This window comes from Melanostigma gelatinosum, assembly GCF_949748355.1.
Source record: "Melanostigma gelatinosum genome assembly, chromosome: 11".
Classification (NCBI taxonomy): domain Eukaryota; kingdom Metazoa; phylum Chordata; class Actinopteri; order Perciformes; family Zoarcidae; genus Melanostigma; species Melanostigma gelatinosum.
This window is the reverse complement of record NC_136644.1, coordinates 21,416,073-21,439,295: the sequence shown is the minus strand read 5'-3', so window position 1 is coordinate 21,439,295 and position 23,223 is coordinate 21,416,073. Positions and strand designations below refer to the sequence as shown.

Genomic DNA, 23,223 nt, shown 5'->3' with positions numbered 1-23,223 from the left:
AGCAGAGCAAGTGTGTGAGATAGAGGGAAATAAAGAGAGAGAAAAACGTAACTCTGACAGTAACCCCGTTACATTCGGTACTTTCACGAGGAAATGTATCACTGTCTATTCCACTCTCTTCCTCTTCGTCTCTCACTCAAACATGCACACACACACACACACACACACACACACACACGGTCTTCCTCTCAGTAACTCTAAACTGGCAGGTGCAACTGAGTTGACGCTAACAGAGACATACTTTCTGGCTCATTGGCCATCAATCAAGTCAAAATGCAATGATCCCCCATTAAGTGTGTATATTTAAGCCTCTCTCTATGAGAGCCTGTATATTGGCCCCTCGTGAGACAGATAGCGGCCAACTGTTGCTTGTCATACTGCATCCCGCTGTGTCGCTTCCTCTCTCCCAGACACAAGTATTTCAGTCAAAGAAATACATAGAGATACCCTCCAGTAATGCCTACACACACACACACACACACAGGCCAGGTAGGCCACACCGGGAGTGGTGTGAGGTTCCCGGAGTGATAGTGTTACATTTTGTGCATCCTGGACACCTCCCCACTCTTCTCCCTGTTCACCCAGCATTCAATTGGGACTCGGATACCATCCATCGCTGCTGGCCCTTTTTCTTTTTTTCCCCCCCTCATTACATCATCCCTTTATATCAGTGAGCAGGCGGCACCAACGACACACAGGGGCTGACTACTCCTTACTGTCTGTCAGATCTAGAATACGACATGGGCAACACAGCAACAGAGTGGTCTTAAAATATGACATGAAACACTGCAGTACCATTCATGAGCCAGAGACCCAGTGTTTCACCCATGCTCTCTTAATAAGAGTAAATGCAACAAGCAAATGTATTCGTGGGCTGGTTTTGGTATAATAAATTGCAACACAAAACTTTTAAAAAAAAATCTCGAAATGGTAAAGTATTAATGAAGATAAACCTGCATAATTGACCAAACTAAGATGACTGTATACTTCTTTCTTTTTTTACCACGAGCCAAGCAACACTGCACTGCACTGTTGACGTGCAAGCAAACAATAGAGCTTATCCTCAGCATTTGGGATGTAGGTTAAACATGGATATCCCAATTCATGCTTATTGCTACCAAGCAGCATGTCTGCTAATCTCTCGTCCTGACTGTCTTTGGGCTACTACTAATGTTAAGCAACATTTATACAGCTTAGAATATTGTGGCTTTTGGGGTATTTAACATCCTCCCTAGACCTCATGCACTGGAAACAACAATCCCCTGGAATGCACTTTTGTGGAAACAGAGGCGACTCAGCGCATCCCGGATGAGCTAATTCATTTGCGCCGTTCTCGCCGAATACAACTAACTATTGGTGCTTGTAACACACGTATAAACCTCCCAGAATAGCATGTTTACCTCCTCAGAACAGCTCGGTATTCAGCTCTGGGTTGGTAATCGCTGCAGCTGCTAAAAGCGAAGCGGAGGAAAAGATACTATGGCCACCTTAACACCACCACTGCTGACACGGTCCGTAACGGTACCTTACCTTACAGCTACTGCCGCCTCACTCGACCGATTCTGCAACATATCGCCAGGTTATTCAGCCTCTTCCGCGCGTAAACACTGCAGTCCTCAATTGTACCCGACCGCAGGAGCTATACGGCGGCTCGGAGGCTAGCGCAGTGTCCGTGTGATGAAACCGTACACCTGTTTGTCGACGCGCATGGATGTTGCCCCGGTGTCGGTCAGCTAACTATAAAGGCACCTCCCTCTCTCGGGGGGTCACTCGGGCTCGGATAGCAATGCGGTGAAGCTGCCCTGTCCGCCTTTTTTTCCCCCCAGGACACAAACGTCAAAGGAAGAGGCGGCGCGGCTGCACAAGTAGTTACAGCATGTCTTTTTTTTTTCTTTTTTTTTTTACTCCAAGCGAAAGTCGCACCGCAGTCCCACACGCGTCTGTCCAGCAATGGACCGTTTCCGCTTGTATTATTATTGAATGATGCCGTAGCTTCGTGCGCAAAATGGCTTCTGTTATTTGCATTCAGCAGCAGTCTACCGCGAGCTTCCCATTGGGTCTTCGTGTAGCGGCCAATTCAATCAGTGCTCGCACAACAGAGGACACACAACGGTCGGCCTGTGTGCAGCTCTGTTAAGAGGAAAGTGCCACTTTGCCTTCCATCTGCAGCAGTGGAGAGTTTATGGAGGCTACATGCTGTGTGTTAATGGATAGAACATGACAATAATATAGTCGGGATCAGTGAGTGATCCGCAGACCCATGCTGGGAATAAAGAAAGAGCCTTGCCAAAATGTCTATCTGTGTTTCCCTGGCAGCATACCATGTTGTCATCAAACTGGTTGAAGGCAAATGTTGAGCTATTAAACATGACAAGTCATTTATAGCTTGACGTTTGAGGAAGGCTTGTGTTTTCAGGATGGAGTTACAACGTCTATACAGAACTGGAAGAGATAAACCTCATGTTAACCTGTATTATGGGCCAAAAAGCATGAACTTTTACTTCATTATTTTCACAATAGCTAGACTTTTAAAGGGAAAACTAACACTGAGTAGAGATGATCAGGTAGAGTAGACATTGTGTTTGTAGAAGTTATTGATTGAAGCAATTATTTTGTTGTTTGATAATAGTTATACGATAACACATTCCAGTAGCCTATATCGATAGTGTTGTGAGCAGTTTTGGATGAATCAGTTTCTGCTGTTTGTCTCTTCCAACCATTAAACATTGTGGTGCATCCGAACAGAATGGCTCAGTGTGAACCCTGCAATATGTTGATTTTCCAGTTGTTGACAGAGAGCTGACATCATTTTGTGGCAGCGGAAACCTAACGTGTTAAACTCTAAGAGGTGTTGATTTATATCACCTCTGGCATGATTTATTATGCACAGCATTTAAAATGACATTCACTTTTGCTGTGAGGTCTTTAACGCCATAAGTTGAATTATGGTTTTGTATTCTTCAGTGTTGCCCTGTATGCTGGATTAATTTAACTTTGTCTTCATTAAGCAAAACAACCAGACCGTGTCTTGATTTTTGATAGCTTAACTTGGGAATTCACCCTCTGTGTCTGTTGTTCTACCCCCCTCTCTCTCGCTCACACACACACACACACACACACACACACACACACCAAGCTGTTCTATTATTTACAGACTGGATGGGAGCCCTTTATAGCTATGTGCTGGTTATTGTGACCATGGCAGAAGACATGACCTTTACACATTTAGCACATTGTTTCCCTTGTTTCAAATGAAATAGAATGAATCCTTTGTATATGGTGCACTTAAAGAAGCAGATAAACCGACAGGCTCAGTGCAAAATCTATCGGTCCACCTAATCTCTGCACAAATCATAAATGTGAAGTCTCAGTGCAACATCAGAGACACAGATCTGCAGACTGCAGAGCATCTGCAGGAGAAAGTGAGAGCAGAAGCCCTATTGCTCATGAATTCTTAAAACCTAGACGGCTGTCAGAGATGGTCTAGTGAGTTAATATTGAGATAAATACAAAGCAAAAATATAACCCTTTCACCTTATGAAGATGTCACTAAAGGAATGCATCCATTCTTGTGTAAATATCTAACAAATACTATTCTTTTTGAGCTTATGCAATAGCGTCAACGATGTGTTTACCTATTCAGCTTTGTGAGTATTCAAAACTAGCTCATATCATCAGCTAAGAGCAGCATAACACTGCTTTATGTAAATCCTAATAATCAAACCTGCACGTAATTAAACTGATAAATGACCTTGTTTGCTTTTTTTCCAATGATGTAGTGCTTTTATTACCTGGTTTTAAGTTGATATAAAAAGTATTAGGTTTCAAATATTACTTGATTTAGTATAGTGAATATTACTGACCATGTTTTACTGTTTAATGCGGGGACTTCTTACTGTGGTTCATTTACATTTCATATTAGATATTAATGATACTTTAAAGGAACATTACGCAGGATTTAAAGGGGCCCTATTAGCAGAAATGGAATGTGATATTCATAACTATGTTGTCATTATAATCACCTGAAACTAGGAATTGTTGTGTCTTTGTTAGCTTAGAGTGAGCTTTTCATATCAACTTAGGGACTCTTCAGGGAGCCCACCATGTTGCATCGCCATGTTCCTACAGTAGCCCAGAATGGACAAACCAAACACTGGCTCTGGCGAGAGCCTATATTGTTTTTATGATCCCTGAAGGCCACCGTAGTTCTCTGTTACACTTGTGAGTGCAGTGCAGAGTGGCAGCCGTGAGCTAGCCAGTGGGTCACGCTAACACGCACTAATAGACATGTGCTTCCGGCGCGCTTATGTCGACAAAGCCCAGAGAAGCTCGGATTACAACTCACACAGCGGGAGAGCGACTTCATTCTCTGTAGACATTACTCCACTATATCTTCACATAGAAAATAGTTGGTTGCTGCTCCGTAATTTTCTTAATGTCAAATAGAGAACTTTTAAGTTGCAATGACAAATAATTAATCAAATGAATTAATTAAAGCTGAAGTGTCATTTTCTTATTGACATATGCATAAAGGTGTACAAATTTAGACGGTTATTGTTAGCTGACCTTTTCCGAAGTGTCAACGAGACCACATCTGTGAGTGTGTTAAAATGCACGCATGCAAGTGTTTGGTGTTTTATCACCGGCTCTTGTCTACAGTACAGACAGCCCTTACTGACCTTACAGTTGCCATGTAGATGCCTTTTTATAGGTGGTATGTTATCCACAGAACTACTCTTAGCAATCCATTCCGAGAGGATGATAACGATACAATATGTATGGTATGCAGTGGGCCATTGGTGTTACAGGTGCATAAATACTAAGGGTGGAGCTCAGGACGTTAAAACACATTATGGAAGCGGACTGGCATGTCTAAACTGGAGGTGTGTCAGCAGCGGTTTTCAGTCATTTGTCTCACACACGTAGCAATACCCTTCTATTTCAATCAATACAGCTGCACGTGCACATGTAACCACAAGCCAAAGCATCATTTTTACACTTCAAGTCCACGTTGTATTGGGCTGTGTAGAGAAGCCATGCTGGTGGCTCTGTGACGCCACACTTGGGCACAGCGTAGCTTTGAGCTAAATGCTAATGTCAACACGCTAACATGCTCCCTATGACAATGCTAACATCCTGCTCATTAGCAAGTGTAATGTTCAATTCTGTGTTTTCACGGGCGTCATCGAGCTAGCTAAACAAACTACAGCTGTGATGAGAATGTCATTTATTTTTGGGTAGTTAGTTGTATACCAAAGTATTGCAAAAATCAAAATACTTGACCTGATGATTGCGCTAAATGAAAAGTTAAGGTATCACAAAAAAATATTCGAACTCCCTCAAATATAATGTCAATCCAATTCCACTAAATTGTTACCTTCATGGTGGCGCTAGCATAAAAGTCAGTTGACATGTCAGGGGCCATGAATGTCTTTACAAAATGTAATAGCAAACCGATAGTTATTTCAGTCCGGTTCAAAGTGGTAAACCAAACAATCGACAGCCCTGCATTGCCATCACTCGGCCTCCTGGACTGTGTCACAGTGAGCAACACTCATCTGGTGGAGTCAAGTGTTGATGTGAATGCGATCCAGGAGCTGGCCTTCGATACAAGATATAAGCCTACTGAAGCCGACCACTACATTACAATCTTGATCTGTGCCAGACCTTCTTCCATATTAAAATGTGTAATGATGCTTCCCTTAATAGTATTTCCATTTTAGGATGGCGACATGGACCTTATCTCACAGGGCCTGACATCATCGAGTATGGGTCATGCTTTTATGGCTGCAGCTACCTATCATCATCCACATCATGTCTGCAATTATCTAATATCCAAAACTACCAGCACACCCCTCATGGCCCCTCTTAGAATAGCCCACAATAAAGGAGAGCAGGCTGACACATGGATCTTGTGAGAAAAATAGCTCTTTTATCTGAGCAGTGGCACTCGCTCACATCTTTCCACTGATGCTTTCCAAAGAGATCCACATTTGGAACAGCTGATACTGAGGTTCACTCGTCTGGCCAATGTTAAAGTGGCACAGTGGTGCTGAATGAGTGGATGGCATATGAGTGCACGAGGACATTGTCCGGCAATGACTTAATAATGCCACTTTCACTTATATTCCAGTCTAGCTTTGATGTCTGAGAGCTGACCAGGTGAAATGCCTCAGCAAATCCGTGAGAGAACAAGGCTGCTGACGTAGAGTCCTGCATCATCTCTCTATTTAGCAGTCTCACTGAAGTGCAAGTCGACCCTTTGCTGTCTGTTAATGTTTGCAGGCTTAAATCCCCATGTTATTTTAACAGGGTTAATCTCCACCTCTCAATCATGGAGTGAAGGGGATGGAATGCTGAGTTATGTCAGCCAACCATCATTCAAACACCAAAGTACCATTTGCACTTCATCTAACCCAAGACTCACCCTGCCCTCTGCCTTCCTACTGTGCTCCATCAATCAAAGAGAGGCAGCATTGCCCAGTGTCACACATGGGTCTTCATTTTGAACATTAAAGCTGGCACTGCATTGTCAGGATGGATGTTGTGGCGAGGCTGACATAACAGAACAGAGGAAAATGGTGGAAAAGAGAGGCTGAAGGACAACAAAATAATAAATCAATGGAGGAGCAGAGATGCAAGATAAGAACCCTACTGTAGGCTAAATTCTAGCTTATGAATTGACATCATGACACATCAGGGGAATCTTTAACTGCATGACAATGACTTTAATTCATCTTTAGAAATGTAGATAGACAGCTCTAAACATTGATGTCAGTAATATCTGTAGCTAATAGAAGATAAACCAAAGCTGCATAACAGCAACATAACATCAATTAAAGGTATATTGAGATTAAACACTGGCCATGAATCCTACTGGCGCTATTTCTAATGAAATGAAATGTAAATAAAATTTTGCAACATCACCAGAAAAAGATACTCAGTCATGGTTGACTCATACAGCCATTCATAACACATAATATGTAATGTATGACTTTCTGTATTCTAAATACATGTTGAAGTTTTTTAATACTCAATTGCTGGTAATCCATAGTGGATGAGGATGTTAGAGATGATGAGACTCGAGGCAGAGAAAGGAGAGGCAGAAGTAAATTTGTTTCCTCTAATATTTGTCACACACATATTGTTCTGTATTGTAAAAGGTCTTACAAATACATTTGCTGACTTAGCTGGTTGAATAGAAAAGAAGCGTGCGTTGTTCCTGACCGGCTCTACTTGTGGTCTGCCTGAACTGGTCTTTAAATCAATATCGACTATAATGGATCAGATGATGTGTGCAATATATAAAGGGTTGCTCGTAGTGACAAAGACACAGAGAATTATCATCCTACTCTGCAGCGCCACAGAGATATTTAGCAGCAACACATGCAATACTGTAAACTGGAAAATACTGACATAGGTTTTCATTTTCCTCATTTGAAGTCGTCTCTCTTTTTCAAGCGCTGACAGCAGTTACTTTCAAATTCGGGACAATATTTCATGTTCAGCACATCTGCATGGCACAATATGCTGTTTTGGCGTGCCTTGCTGTTTTACTCCCTTCAGATGAGGAGTCAGCAGCTGTCGAACATTCAGAGGGCAGCGCCCACCAACAGAGGCTGTATGATGAGTCAAACACTGTAATTACAGCAGCAGGGCGGGAGGATGATTCTAGGAAACCAGACTGCTAATTGATCTGCTCCTTTCTTCCTCTTGCAATATCCCGTGAGAAGCTGTGATAAAACGCAATTTCTAAAACACAAACAGCAAATGTGTTTCGACCCGAGGACTCTTAAGTTTAAGTGAAATTCCATTTCATGTGGAATCTGTCCTGAAGTAGTGTGCTGGATAAAATAATACAACCAAACATTTTGGTGTCTGCCAGGTTTAGGATCATCTTTTTAATAACATTCTACGCATGCTTTTAAACATCCCCAAGTTATTAGGGATGCACACGAACATATCTTAACAAATATCGGATAGATTGCTGCTAAATTTGGTACAGACGTTCATGGTTCCCAGAGGATGATGTGACTTTGGTGATCCCATGTCTTTTACTTTATTGCCTCTGTGAGGTTTTATGTGAAATTGCCAAACATGTATTGATGGATTGCCATGAAATTTGGTTGAGGCATCCATACCCAGTGCTAATTAGCAAACGTTAGCATGCTAACACACTAAACTAAGATGGTGACCATGGTAAACATCATACCTGCTGTACACATCAGTGAGCTTTATTTTGTTATCAATATGCATGTCTCATGGTTTTGATCAAATCTGTACTGGGATCACTGTGCTCGCTCTACATAAAGTAAGATCCACTATGGCAACCCTGATATTGAAACATCTAATCTTACTCTTGGAGCTCATGACCTTGTACACCTCTCTGCTTTTTCCTTATCGGGGCATAAAGCCAACACAGAGCCGCTTACGCTCGTTATGCAACACACCCCTTCATGTTTCACCCCTGAGTGTGTCTTCCAAACACAATTACTGACTCTGTCTCTGAAACTCATTTCTAATATTACCTCGGCACTTCATCCACTTTAATACCGTCCACTGATGTCGGTGAGCCAGGCCTCTCCTGCGTGACTGCTGAGTGGATTGATAAGTTGTGTTGTGGCTGATGAAATGTTGCATAGCTGGATGTGGTTGGCGTCGACAACTTCCTGAGAACTGTTGCAGTCTTCACCATCACCCAGTTCAGCCTGTGATTCAGTGACATCAACATCATCAGGTTGAGCAATAGGACACAACCTTGCTCTGTGGACAACTCATTTCTCTTTGAGAAAAACACCTTTAGGTTTTCCTCTACCTGAATAGGCCAGCCTTCCATGACATACTTATACACTCGTGACAACGCACTGTCAGTGTGTGTCGTCCTTGCAATCTGTGTTGCGTTGAGTGGTGCTTCTTGTATATGCTCCGCCAGCAGTGAGTGGACTAGAGCTGAAGTCACGGCTGTTCCTGTGTCGCTGGTCTCCGGCAAGGGACAGCGGGAGACTCCATCAGCATTACTGTGCTCTTCTGATTTGCGATAGACAATGTGGTAGTCATATGCAGACAATATAATCGCCCACCTCTGAATGCGTGCTGCGGCCAGTGTAGGCAGGCTCTTGTGCTCACCAAACAGTATCAGAAGTGGTTTATGGTCAGTTAAGTTAAAATGTTTACCCCACAAGTACTGGTGGAATTTCTTTACGCCATATATCAGTCCAAGAGCTTCTTTCTCGATTTGAGAATATTTTTTGTATATTAGCGTTGTTACTTTTAATGCTGAAGATGCAAGTCTAAACTAAATCTGGTGACAAAAGGTTAACATATCCCTTAGAGAAGAGCACTGCCATGTCTGCTTTTCGCTGTGGTGCTGCAGTCTCTGTGTAGGTGCGACTGGTGTTGATGAGCAAGGACTACCTGAGGTTGAACGTGATGTCCAATGAGCTGGTGAAAAACAACGCTGAGTGCCTGCACATGGTCAGGGCAGTCATCGAAATCCTAAGTCCCATCATGAGGTTCAGACCCTCTGCGCATCTCAGCAACCCTCTCGTCCGCCCTCGCCTGCCTAACGGCATCCTGTTGGCCATTGGGGGCTGGAGCGGCACCGATCCAACGAACAGCATCGAGTCGTACGACGTCAGCACCGACCTCTGGATGCAGGTGACAGACCAAGACGTGGGTCCTCGCGCCTACCACGGCACCGCCGTCCTCAACGGGAGCATCTACTGCGTCGGCGGCTTCAACGGGGTCGAGCGTTTCAACAGCGTGCGCAGGTTCGACGTGAGCATGCGCACCTGGCACAGGGGGGCCACCCATGTACCACCGCTGATGCTACGAGAGCGTCGCTGTGCTGGGCGAGTGCATCTACGCCACGGGATGTTTTGACGGGCAGCGCGCTACAGGCCCGAGACCAGCCAGTGTCTCATCGCGCATAGGGGGCATGCTGTCTGCGGACTCAAGACTCTTCAGAACACTCCTGAACAGTGCCGTGGTGCCATCATCCACCCGACAAGACGTAAAAGACTAAATAAGGAAATAAATGTTTATTGTGCATTGAACTGTTGTTCCTCCAGAGATTTTCTTTTCAACTTCTCAGTTTGTGCAACTTCTAAGTTTGATGTTCTGTGAGGGGGGTGCGCAGGAATGTGGGAACGCAGAGCACAGAGTCCTCACAGTTTTGGACGAACTGTGTGCTTGATGTCTCACTTGAGATGTTCAGGAGTTACTACTTCCTGCTATCAGTACTTCCTGAATTTGTGCTGCTAAGTCAAATTCTAGGATATATATATTAATTCGCCATGAAAACACATTTCTATCTTTAGAGTAGATGGAGTTTCATGTTGTTCGGAAGCCAGTAGAGGACATCATAGGTACCATCTCAATTGATCTATCCATCCAGTTCTCACACTTTTAATATTCTATTACTACTCCTATAGCCTATCCCAGAATGCATTGCGAAACGGTCTGAGAGACACCCATTAAATCACAGCAGGACTTCCATACTTGAATACAGTTACAGTAATAGCCCAAACTATCTTGACCCAAGGTTTCAATCTTCAAGGTGCATGATGCACCATTAAACACAGTTCTTAATGCCAATAATTTGAAAACAATTGAACAATTTGAAAAAGTAAAATGTACTGGAAAAAACGTGTGTTGTCATGGAAAATTATTTGCAGTTTGGTTTAGTTGCAAAAGTTGACAGATCACTTGATTTCAGAGGTAAATTATATATATTATAGACTGCATGTCTTTGAAGTCAGACTTTCAGAGAGGAACATATAAGTGTTCTGAGAGAGTCATAGCAGCTACATTGTCGCTGAAAATGTCTTGGAAACGTCCTGACAAATTATTTCTGGAAAAAAGTGGGAACCCGGATTTGACATTTACCAGATTTTAACAAAAGGTTGGCGATGAACAGTTGCATATGTATTCATATATTTCTGCCCATTTCTGCACCCACCCATGTTCACATGCGGAGTAATTATTGTGATGTTCCATATCAGCAGCAGAGAAACCAGCTGCGTTTGCTTGTACAGAGTTGGCAGAATCATCCGCATTCTCTGATTCCATCATCTACTTGCTAATGGGCCTGTTAGGGGAAATACTTTCTCAAAAAAAGATTTGCTTCAGAATTCTGTCCCTGATGTATTGTAAAAGCTGTAAATCCTCTTCATAGATTTTCAGCTTTTTCTCGGGCTTGTAATTAAGTAATTGCTCTATTAATCCTATCAGACCTGCATTGCCCGAGGGGAGAGAAGGGACCTTCATTAGGAGGAAACAGGAGGAGATTAATCCAGACCAAACATACAATAGTGGTACGCAAATGTGTACATGGTGGTGCAAATAATTTAATTTGATTTGATTCAGAGAATAAACAATGGATGCATAATAGTTTAAAACGTGATAGAAAAAATGGGCTTGAGTTAAAAATAACACTGTACTGTCTTTGTCTTATTTCTTCTATGTGCAGCAGAGAAAATACTGCTGTCACCGGCCTGTCACTTCTAAGTTCCAGTATGTTGGGTCACAGCTTTAGCACAAACAGGAAATGGGAAACATTGGAAATGTACAAGTCACAAATTGTCCTGCTGAACGTGTTGCATGCAGCGGGGCAAAGCGATCTCAGACAGAATTTTTTAGGATGAGGAATGTGACCCATGAATCTTCCTCTTCCTTCTTTGGTAACAGCGCTGCTCCACTACATCAAAAGAGACCTAAATCGCTAAATCAGTTTTAACCACATGACCCAGGGAAATATTTGTGTATTTAGCCAAAGGGGGATGAACTTATAAGTGGATGGAGGAAAAATTGTGTCTTTATTTATCAGCTGAAACCTACTTGAACTTTAAAATCAACTAAATCCTATCAAATATCTTTTTGCTATATTTGGTTTGGTCACATCTACTTTTCTTTTCGGTTTGTTTCTTTGCTTGTTTCATTGAAGATACCGTGCTCTGGTTGGCAGTGGTGACATTCCACCAGCACATACAAGTCATGTAAAGAAATGTTAAATAATCTGCTGCCAGTGGTAATTAAAACAATATGTCTGAGCGCTGTGCAACGTAATGACACTCCTGAATGAGGAAGTTATTCTAGTTATGATATCTGTATATGTTCAAAGGAACCATTGCACCTCAAACATTCCCTCAAATCATATGGCTTTTCAAATCAAGAAGGCATTAAGTCCCATCTACTAACTATCACTGTCAGGGTTGTTGGTACTGCCAGATTGTTGAAGCCAAAGCTTAAGGTGGTGGCACAAAGCTCTCTCTGCCTGCCTTCCATGCAATCAGTTTGGTGTTAGAAGGGTGTAATCTCCCTCTGAATAGGCCACTTGTTTCACGGCCTTCAGCACATGGTCTCGTAGTGGCAACTCTTCACACAAGATGTCTCTGCAAAACAGGGGGACAGGGCTCAAGGCACTGTCTGTAAACTGCAGGCACGAATTACATCTCATCAGAAAGCCCTAGGAAGATGTAAGAAACTAAAATTGAGTAAACATGATAATGAAAATTTGTTTGTGCATGTGAGCGTGCCTGGCAAGCTCACAGCCACCACTCTGTACGGCCTCATATGCCGGTTCCAGCTCGTCGCGGAAGCGTAGCATTCACCCTTAAGTTACCCCTCGGGTAAACACGGTTAGCTCAGCACTTTTGCCATATGCTGCGCTGTTAGCGCTTATAGCACCATTCGCTGCAAGCCACTGGCTCAGACGTCGCCATGATGAGAGCCAAGGCAATATAACTGCTCCTTATCCTGTGTATAGCACTTTTAAAGTGTGGTTAGCGACTATAGCTAATGAACATAGCGGGACATTTAGCAGCTTAAGAGACATATTTTCCTCAGGAGTTGGAGAAGAGCAAAACAGAGCTAACGAGAGCTAAAAAAAGAGGGACTGTCAAACTAATATTTGCTGAGTGCCCAGAGATGTTTCTCTGCATCTCTTGTGTAAATAGTCAACTGTTTGCTGACATATCAGCCATTTCAACTTTATAAGATGATTATGTGTTAATGTTGTGTTTATGGCTTGTTTCTGCTGCCCCCAAGTGGCCGAAGTCTCTGGGTCCTGTATATGTCCACATACACATAGAGCATACATGTCATGCAGTACATCTTAGCGAAAAGGCTGAGTGATGAAACAGTTGATACGTCGAACTTGGTGGTTATCGCTTAGTGCGAAGATTTCCTTACCTCTTTCTATTTCATATAATTGTAAAAATTGAATACATGTTATTTCTTTTAGCTGTTGCTGAGAGACAAAAGGAAATTGTAAAGCTTCTCTATGGGCTACACTGGTTTGTCTAGTTGAACGACTGCAAAGTGTTACAGCCCCACTAAGGTTTTCACTGTATCTGCTATATTTCCAGCCGCGCTCCCCACACACTGAATTGTCTCCCCTTGCATTTTACAGAGCTGCACTGCAGAGAGTTAACAGCACAGTAGTAGATCCACGCTGCTGATTCCAGTTCAGTATTGATATCCTGTCACCACTGGGGGACCACTTATAGTGAGAAGAGACCTGACTCGGCACTTTGTGAGCACTAGTGAGTGATGAGAAGAACATACCATCATCAGCTAATGCTCAAATAAATAAAAAAAGGAATACAGTAAAATGACTCTTACACATTGTCATCTTGTGTGCCGTGTGACACATAGTGGAGTCATCAGAGTAATGTGTGTGTTCATGTCCTTAATAAAGGACTACATCTGATAAGGAACACCAAGAGGAATACGTCCATATCCTGTTCTGTATTCTCTCAAGCATTTGATTGAAATTAAAATGGACATTTGACCCTCCCTTCCTCGGGAGGTGTAACAACAACCACACACGCTGTGTGTCAGTGGCTGACACCAGTAGCAGAGCTGGGCGTCTGACCTCCAAACATCATTGTTCAGCAAACTGGGGAGGGGGAGATATGCTGCAGTGTCTTTGTCTTTCTGCAGAGGGCAGAGAGAACATACTACAACATTGATGCTACTGCCTGCACCGCTCCTTGTATGTACATGACCTTTTTTCCCCTTCTTCAACATCTAAAATCTCCCCGTCACACACGTGATGAAGATGAATCAGGGCATTTAACCCCCCTTTTATTCAAATATCAGTGCACAGTCAAACTAACAAGACTTAAATTACCACTGCTCCCCAGCTTTTGTTTTTCGGACTCCTTGCACTAGTTTTTGTTTTTTTCACTTGAGCTGCTCATATACAGCAGATGCCCATTACGTCAGACCATTACAATGCACTGCTGTGAGACTGCAATTAACTCCATTAGCACCGCATGAGGTTTATGGGGTAAATACACACATAAACTCACAGGCACACAGTGTGAAGTGAGGATCTGAGTTGATGATGACATTACCGTGGGAGGTAATGCACAGAGTTACATAACATAGGTTAACGTCCACCATGTATAACAGTGAAGAGCCAATAGGGCAAACACACCTTTGGTTTCGAGGCATTCCAACACTCCAGAGATTCAGTCTGCAAATGAGGCAGAGGAGATTTGCCCCGAGCCGGTGAGATGAAGAATGCGGCACACACACACACACTCCCATTGATGGAGCCGCTGCCTCCCCCAGTTATCCCTCTTGCATGAGTGCATTCAATCACACGAACGCATGATATGCACTAGCCACTCTCGGGCTGAAGTGAAACATGTGCAGCAATGCCCGTCACTCAGTCCACAGTACAAGTAGGGGTGTTTCGCCTTACTTTTAATCCCTCATTCCGGTCGCAAGTTGTGTTCCTCCTGAGAGAATCTGTTGTGCATCTAATTCCTGTCAGCTGTCATGCCAGTGTTTGCCTCCTTGCCCTAATGAGCTGTTGACAGTGCATACAATTTAGCCCCTGAATCTGATGTCTCTTTTTTATCTATCACATTACTAACTTGACCACCTCCACCACCACAGTGCTATAGCTCACTCCACTTTTTACGGTCTTCAGCAATCCAGCCATTGACACAAAGCCCTGTAAGCTGCCTTGGCTTAACACCGGGCTAAACCAATCAGGTGGCCTAAGGTCTATCCCAGGACGGACCTGCTCTAATAATCTGAGGAGAGGATGAAGAGGAAAAGAGAGGGGATAGAAAAGTGCATGCAGGTCTGTGTCTGTGTGACTATGGAGGATGAATGGAGGACTCCTTTCTTGGGGCAATGTACGGTTTCCTGCGTTGCATATTGAAGAATCGCCAACAAAGATATGCAACACAATTGTATTCATCCACAGTATTAATCCAGTTTCCTAAGAGAGATGTGCTGAAATTAAAAAGGCCACAGAGTCAGCGTCCTCTCTCCATAAATCTCCACATAATCAATAATCTAGCAAACAGAGTGTGCAGGGGTAAACAGAGAAATAAGCTGAGATGCTTCGTCAAAAGAGGAGTTCAGACACTAAACACAGGTTGCTACCACGCTGTTTTAAATAGGCACATGTCAGAGATATTGTGCAGGGAATTCTATGACATGTACAATCCAGGAAACAATCACAAATATGATATATTGTTATATTATGATATCCAGCATGATTTAATATCAGTGTTAGGTTTTGGTCATGTATAATAAAAGACTAAAAAGTGTCTAAAGGGCAGGGACGAAGAAAAATGTAAAAGGCATGCGGTGGGGAACCAGCATGCAGAAAGTGTTGTAGTATATAGGGCAGCCCATAATGGCATAGCATCACATTTTCTCCATCAAAAAAAGAAAGCACTTCATCATGTTTCCTCCACTGGGAGGTCACCCCAGTGGGCTTTATCATGTTGTATCTGCCATCGGGGCTTTTTAAGACGTTTGCTCGAACTTTCAAACATGGGGTTACCAAAAGTTACACTCACAGTGGTCCTAGAAGAAAACATGGGGGATCACCAAAAGGCGTTAGGAGTCATCCTCTGGGGAGCACGAATGACTGTACCAGATTTCATGGCAATCCATACAATTGTTTTTGAGATATTTCCGTCAACAGTATGTGATAAGATGTGAACAATGAATTTAAGAACAGCTAGACATATAGACAGACTTCTAATCAAAGTTCATTGAAGATATTGGTGAAATAGATAATTGGTTTGAACAGCACTTTGACACAGTGTGGCTTTGAACGGTGCCAGTGCTGGTTTGGATTAATGGCATTCTTGGGACTGATGGGACACGGGCGCTGTTGCGCGACAGCTGATGTCAAGCCAATTAACACACTTTGGTTCACAGTGGCTGTTGGTATGATGTGATTAAAGATTTTAAATGATATTGCAGTGAAAGGCATGCTCAGTGAATGAACTTTGAACAGGATTTTAAAGCAACTGTGAAATCATTCAGTATTTCAGTTTGAAGTGAATTTCCCTTCAACTGAAAAGACAGCCTGAAGGATGCAATGACACATCACTTACCCATCAATTACAAGAAGGGAATTGCTTTTGCTTTCAGGAGTGCAGTTTGTTGATCAACTGTGGTTCCAGTTCATGATTCATTTAGCATGAGCAGAAGGTCATTTCTGCTTTTACATTTCTGCTGACCTTTCTAAATGGGTAGGGCCATTGGCTGTCTTCAGATTTATTGGTGTTTGGACCATCACAATAATACACCACTTGCTGCCTTGAACTGTTGTGATATATACTGCTCCATGAATGAGTTTCACTCCATTTCCTTGCAATGTATTTCTTAAGGGAAATAGGTGCTAAATGCGATATTCAGAGCATATACTGTACATATTGCCTTTGAATAATGATCCTGTGTCTTTGACTCTGGCCAAAGTGTTCTTCAGGACTCAGATTGGGGAGAAGCTGCTCCTGTTGTGCATTTCCAAATAAAGTAAGAATACCTATAATAATTGATTTGCCACGCTGCAACAGAGGAAAATAAGTAGAGAAGCTTGTTCCAAGTGAGCAACAACATAACAGATCATATGCTCCAAAATTATGTATAGTATTAAAAAAGTGTATATTTTTGTTACAAACTTGAAATATACGAAACTATTCAAATAAGAAGCACCATGAATGGCCTGCCCTACGGTGTCTATTGCAGGGATGTTGAGCAGCACAATGGAAGGACTTTACTGCCCTCTAGTGGTAGTTTAAACTTAACCCTGTTAGTTTTTTTGTCCAGTTTATCTCCCTTATGTTTCACTTCTCTGATGTTCTGAATGGGGGCATTTAACGTTATATAATGTAATAAAACTAAGAATTAAACATCATCATATGACTAGAACGATTTCTGTGTCCTGGATTTTGGTTGGTCCAAATGACTGCGTGAAATGACAACACCCACCCCTGCCTCAGAACTTTTAAAGTGCCTTTGTGACTGTTGCTGGGCAGCTCCCAGGTTTGTTTGTGTGTGACTGCTTATGAAAGAGAGTAGGAATACTCAGCAAACCTACTCTGTGTATCAAGCTTATAAATGTTTTTGTAAAGCATATTTTCAACAACCCAGTTCTATTAATTACATTTTAAAATATGTCATTCATTTTAAAAGGCAGAGTTTCTGCCCCAGGGTAATTTGTGATACATAACCCATGATTGTAAACACAACATGCACAACAGGAAAAAAATAACACAAATAGTATTGTCATGTATTCTATAAAGGTGTCGTAAAGTAAACTGATCTTCAATAAGTGCAGTAGTTCTACCCTCTACCCTGGTAACATGGGCACGAATGCACTATTGTTTTACTTCTGCATTTGAACTGTTGCAGAGTGTATTTTAGGGAACCAAATGCAAATGAATGACTCACTCACTTTCACCTGCTACAATTACATATTATATTCGATATATCATAGGTTTTAGAAACATGCATTTATTGATTTTAAAGTTAGCAGAGGCTTAGAGCTATTCAATAATAACGCTATATTTACAGCAAACATGCAGCCAGTTTCGCTCCTCCACATTAATTCTCTTGTATGTCTACTCTTAAATTTACGGTATTTGTCCCATTCAGCGTCGAGTCTTCGCCACGAAATCCCCAAATGTCACCTCATAATGAGACGACTGTTTACAAATAACTTGATGGATTACATGTCGTAAAAACACAGTCATAAACACATTTACAAGATTTAGCATTTTACAGGCAATTGGAAACAACGTGGCCTTATTTAACACAAAAACACATTTGTACATTACGGTACAGAAAAAGTGTTTTTGTTTTCCGGTAGTCTGGCTGCATCCTGTGCCGAACCACAACTTCGCCTGTTTACACCGCGCCTTACCAAACCCTCAGACACTTCGGATGTTTCATCATCTTAAACAGGCTGGATCCCGTCTGGTTTGTAGGAAGTGAGTATGAATCCTGTTCAACTTATTTCTGTGTATCCTCTTGCATGAAACAGTTAAATCCTGCAGTGTCTCTGCGATGTGGAAGTGAAATCGGAGTCGCCAGTTGCTCATTTCCGTAGAGTCGGACTTTGGGAGCTTGTAGAGTGTTGTCTGCGCTCCCGAGCTAACGACACGGTGGTGGTGGAAGTGATCGCCTTCGGTTTCAAGTCGATGAAGTCTGACATGTAAAAGGCACAATCTGGTAAGCTCCCTGCCGGTTTTACGTCCCAAATATTAGCCAGACTTTAAAGTGTGAAGTGTCACGGTAACACTGAGTGCTGTGATTATGTAGTCATAGAAATAAAGCATATTATACTGCGATAGTAATAAATAGCTTACTGTATGTCTTTAGAAGAGAGATTTCTCTTGAAGCTTTCTCCTAAATATTGAGTCACACATTGATGACCGATTTGTCTGTTAAAGTGGCACCACTCAGCATTTTTATACAAACAAAAGATCAAATGAATGACGTGAAAGATGTTGCTATGATGAACAGCGAATTATCACCTGACCAGACTTCCTCTCTGAAGCTTTTCTGCGTCTTTTAGCTCCTTGTTTTATTACGTATGGCCCGCAGCTTTCCTGTTTTGAGTCACTCTCAGTAGCAGCAGGCATGTTGTTTAAAGCGAAAAAGTTCTAAAAATACCCCCACTGTATATGAATAACTGCTCAGCACCAAACAGAAGACAGACAGAGCTAAAACAGAGCTCAAAGAGAAAAAGGAAATATACTCCTTATATTTCGTTTGTCTTCCAGGTGTGTATAACGATTTGCAAACATGTTTGCCAAATTAACTTTCAAATATTGTATTATATCGGTGCTATTCTTGTTGTGCTGCATCCAAATTGCCCAGGAAGAAAAAGGCTAATGAGGCTGATGCATATTTGAATCTTTCTTTTGTTTTTCAAGGTTTTTGGAAACAATGCATGCCCCACGGTCCCTTCTCCTGGCGCTGATCATCATGTGCAATGTCATGACGGGACCTCGCAATTGCGTGGCCTCCCAGAAGAAGACCTCTTGCAACGTGCAAGACGGCAGAGCTGACTGCAGCCACCTCAACCTCAGGGCGGTGCCCCCGGACCTTCCCAAGAGCATCACCAGCCTGGATATGTCTCACAACCAACTGAGGACGATTCCCCCCGTGTCACTCACCCCATACCCAGGCCTCCTCCACCTCAACGTCAGCTACAACAGCATCACCAAGCTGGAACAGGGTTTGTGCCAGACACTGCCCCTGCTGCAGACACTGAACATGGAGCACAATCAAGTGTATGTGCTGAAGAAGGTGGACGTGAGCCATTGCACCAATTTAACACGGTTGATTATGGCGAGCAATAAGCTAAAGCTCGAAGGGGAGCCCTTATCTGCACTACAGGTACAGTTACACTGATGAGTTGGGTCAGTAATAGCTGGAGTAATAGCTCATTTTCCTCACAGTTGTTCGATATGCCTCTCATGTATTATATTTTCATTCTCCTTTTAATGTTCACAGAGCCTGAGAGTTCTTGATGTGTCCGTAAACAAACTGCAGTCAGCCAAGCTCGGCTCGCAGCCCCAGCTGCCCAGACTCGTGAGCCTCGATCTGGCATTCAATGACATCACCACCCTGAAGAAAGAGGACTTCTTGTTTCTTAGCAATTCGTCCTTTCTGCAAGTCCTCAACATGTCAACCGTGTCCCTGAAAACGGTAAGAAACTTGCAGAGAAATGGGAAATTAAATGGCGTTGTCAAAATTGGAACCAGTGTTAGGAAGTAGTATTTGAAGATCCTTGCTTTCAGTTGTCTGTTTTGTTTCCCTTTTTTTGTCTCACCGCAAGACCTCTGTGTTGTGTTTTGTTGCAGTTGGAGCCTGGTTGCTTTAAGCCCATTTCAGGCCTACGTACTTTAATCATGGATGGAAGTAAAATGGACGCGCCTGTTATTTTTAAACTCTGCTCGGAGTTGTCAGGGACAGCCATCGATGCCCTGTTTCTTCGGAAGATGAAGCTGGTCGCACTCACAAACACAACCTTTACGGGGCTACAGAAAACAAATCTAACCTTTCTGGATCTGTCCCGTAACAACATGGTCAACATTGAAGAAGGCGCATTTAGGGGGCTGTCCAGACTTCAGACTCTAATTTTGACAGACAACAACATCAGACACCTGACCAAGGACACATTTCAGGGGCTCAAAAGTTTGAAAAGACTCCAATTGACAAAAGCTCTTGTGAAAAGTCACACCATCCCGATTATCGACGATTTCTCCTTCCAACCACTGAGTGACCTGGAGAGTTTGATATTGCAGAGAACCGCCGTCCATGAAATCACAGAGCACACGTTTACAGGCTTGACAAGTCTTCAGGAACTCGATATGAGCTGGAGTAGTTACACCTCGCTCAGAAACATCACCAACAAGACGTTCGTCTCGCTTGCGGGATCGCCGCTCAGAAAGCTAAATCTAACGGGGACAGCTATCGCGCAGATTAATCCTCGAAGCTTCTCCGTTTTGAGAAACCTCACCACTCTTCTTCTGGATTTCAACTTCATCAAGCAAACGGTCACTGGCAAAGAGTTTGAAGGCCTGGGCCAAGTCGAAGAGATTTACATGTCCAATAACCACCAGACGGTCAATCTAAGCCCCGCGTCCTTTGTGAATGTGCCCAATCTGAGGGTCCTGACTTTGGGAAGAAGCCTGAAAGCTGAAGCAGTGAACATGGATCCCTCTCCATTCAGTCCCCTGCCCAACCTCACCGTTCTGGATCTCAGCAACAACAACATTGCTAACATAAGAGAGAATATGCTGGAGGGGCTTGTGAACCTGAAAGTGCTGAAGCTCCAACACAATAACTTAGCCCGCTTGTGGAAGAGCGGCAACCTCGGTGGGCCAGCGTTGTTTCTCAAAGACGCCCGGAGGTTGATGACCTTACAGATGGATAGTAACGGGTTTGATGAGATCCCTGCAGAAGCTCTGGGAGGGTTGAGTAACCTCCGCGAAATCAGCCTGGCCAACAACCTCCTTAATCGTCTTAAGAACTCCATTTTTGATGATCTGAGCTCACTGCGGGTTTTAAATTTACAGAAGAATCTGCTCACGGCTGTGAGGCCCGGAGTGTTCAAAACGCCTATGAGCAACCTCAGCCTGCTTCTTATGGACAAAAATCCATTTGACTGCACGTGTGAGAGCATACTGTGGTTCGTGACATGGTTGAACGACACACATGTGACAAGCGTGCCAGGTCTCAGGGACCAGTATTTGTGCAATACCCCACTAGCTTACTTTAACCGCTCTGTCATGGATTTTGACACCCTCTCCTGCAAAGACATGACCCCGTTTCAGGCTCTTTACATACTGAGCAGCACTGCCGTCATCATGCTGACAGTAACTGCGCTCCTGGTGCGGTTCCACGGCTGGAGGATCGAGTTTTATTGGTACATATTGATCAATCGCACGTTAGGATTCAGCGACGCCAGAGTCGAAGAGGGCAGGGAATTTGAGTACGACGCTTACGTCGTCCACGCGGAGAAAGACGGCAGCTGGGTAGAGAGACGGATGGTCCCCTTAGAGAACGACATGTGCAAGTTTTGTTTGGAGGATCGAGATTTTGTCCCCGGCATGTCAAAGCTTGAATCCATCGTGGATAATATGACAAAGTCCAGAAAGATCTTGTTTGTCGTCACTGAAACTCTTCTCAGAGATCCCTGGTGTAGGAGGTAAATCAAACTTACGCCATACTTGATTTATATGTTATTCTAGATTCTACATAAGGTTAAGTCAAATTCAAATGCCGTCATTTAGAATTTTGTGATGTGTAGTATATCTTGTCTGGGTGGCATACTGAGTTCTCACAATTGTCTCTTTCCTTATCCAGATTTAAAGCCCATCATGCACTTCACCAGGTCATTGAAGCCAGCAGGGACTCGGTGGTTCTGGTCTTCCTGCAGGACGTCCACGACTACAAGTTGTCTCGCTCACTCTTCCTCCGTAGGGGCATGTTGCGTTCATGCTGCGTCCTGGACTGGCCCGTCCATAAGGAGAGGGTGCCGGCCTTTCACCAGAAGCTCCTCATGGCACTTGGCATGACTAATCGATTGCAGGAGTGAATGTGTTTCATTTGTAGTAATTGGAAATTCACTCTACCAATGTTGGTTCAATTAATTGCAACTGACTGTGGATGGTTTTGCCCTCTGTGTGAATATTGTGCTTGCTGTAAATATGCGCTCAGTCTTATAAATGATAACGAGCGAAAGGTGGTGTTGTGCATGTGCACCTGCACACACAGCGGGTTTTTTGTACATTTATTGTTTGCTAGTATTGCAAGGTAGAGAAATCATCATGTTCTCCAATGTTTCAAACAAAGTCCAGCTGAACGGTTACATTTTGACAATCCTTATTTAGTAATTACCATTATACATTTTGTAATGTAGATTGTAACATGTCTAGAAATAAAAAATATTCAAAGTGCAGTTTTTATGATTTTACCTCTCAATCGCTAAAACGTGACATAAAGAAGATATTTTAAGTTATATATCTTAAGCTTGATATGCGATGTGACAACTTTTAAATGTATAATTCAGCGGAAATAATCTTGTGGCAGAAAAATGCAGAAAATGAATCTCCTCAAATGTGTTGTCTCGTAAAGACGAGGCTTTTTTTTTAAATTTGGATGTGCTTTGTGTTTCCTCAAGGCTTCAAACTGACTTAGTCTCAGTGTCGTGTCAAGGAGCACACACACACGGACGGATGGATTATAGCGAATAGCATGAAAAGATACATAGACCTTTCAATCACCATACAACAGAGTGGCACAGGACAAATCTAAAGCTTCCACACTTTATTCCTCCATTTGTCAGATTTTATTGATTGAGTTAACCCTTGAAAGCCCAGCATGAAGGCCTACATTATTCCTTGAAGTCTTCTAAACTAATAACTGACAGTGACTTAGGTCAGA

General features: G+C 42.9%; 2 protein-coding genes across 10 annotated transcripts in view; one reads left to right on the top strand and one right to left on the bottom strand.

Annotated features, from left to right (window-relative positions):
* Nucleotides 1-1,631, bottom strand: part of sorbs2a (sorbin and SH3 domain containing 2a) — a 43,648-nt gene extending 42,017 nt beyond the window's left edge. For all 7 annotated transcript variants that reach the window (XM_079278326.1, XM_079278331.1, XM_079278327.1 and 4 more), the window contains exon 1: nucleotides 1,531-1,631. The gene's annotated coding sequence lies outside the window, so the exon portion shown is untranslated. The remainder of the gene's footprint in view (nucleotides 1-1,530) is intronic.
* On the top strand, nucleotides 1,566-22,750 carry tlr3 (toll-like receptor 3). Of its 3 annotated transcripts, XM_079278335.1 has the most exons (7): nucleotides 1,566-1,865; nucleotides 16,741-16,797; nucleotides 18,134-18,254; nucleotides 19,203-19,668; nucleotides 19,786-19,980; nucleotides 20,136-21,985; nucleotides 22,144-22,750. In XM_079278335.1, the coding sequence occupies exons 3-7, from the start codon at nucleotides 18,208-18,210 to the stop codon at nucleotides 22,373-22,375; spliced, it is 2,790 nt and encodes a 929-aa protein (XP_079134461.1). In that variant the 5' UTR covers nucleotides 1,566-1,865; nucleotides 16,741-16,797; nucleotides 18,134-18,207; the 3' UTR covers nucleotides 22,376-22,750. The 3 variants fall into 3 exon arrangements, with proteins under 3 accessions (XP_079134461.1, XP_079134462.1, XP_079134463.1); XM_079278336.1 differs by lacking the exon at nucleotides 16,741-16,797; XM_079278337.1 differs by lacking the exons at nucleotides 1,566-1,865; nucleotides 16,741-16,797; nucleotides 18,134-18,254 and adding an exon at nucleotides 18,345-18,495.
* The last annotated feature ends 473 nt before the right edge of the window (nucleotides 22,751-23,223 follow it).

What these genes read in the sequence shown, in the direction of transcription:
- tlr3 (XM_079278336.1), top strand. Translation starts at nt 18,208, where the DNA reads ATGTTTCATCATCTTAAACAGGCTGGATCCCGTCTGGTTTGTAGGAA. An exon ending in TCCCGTCTGGTTTGTAGGAA is followed by an intron (nt 18,255 to 19,202) that starts GTGAGTATGAAT and finishes TTGTTTTTCAAG; the next exon opens with GTTTTTGGAAACAATGCATG. An exon ending in CAACCGTGTCCCTGAAAACG is followed by an intron (nt 19,981 to 20,135) that starts GTAAGAAACTTG and finishes GTTTTGTTGCAG; the next exon opens with TTGGAGCCTGGTTGCTTTAA.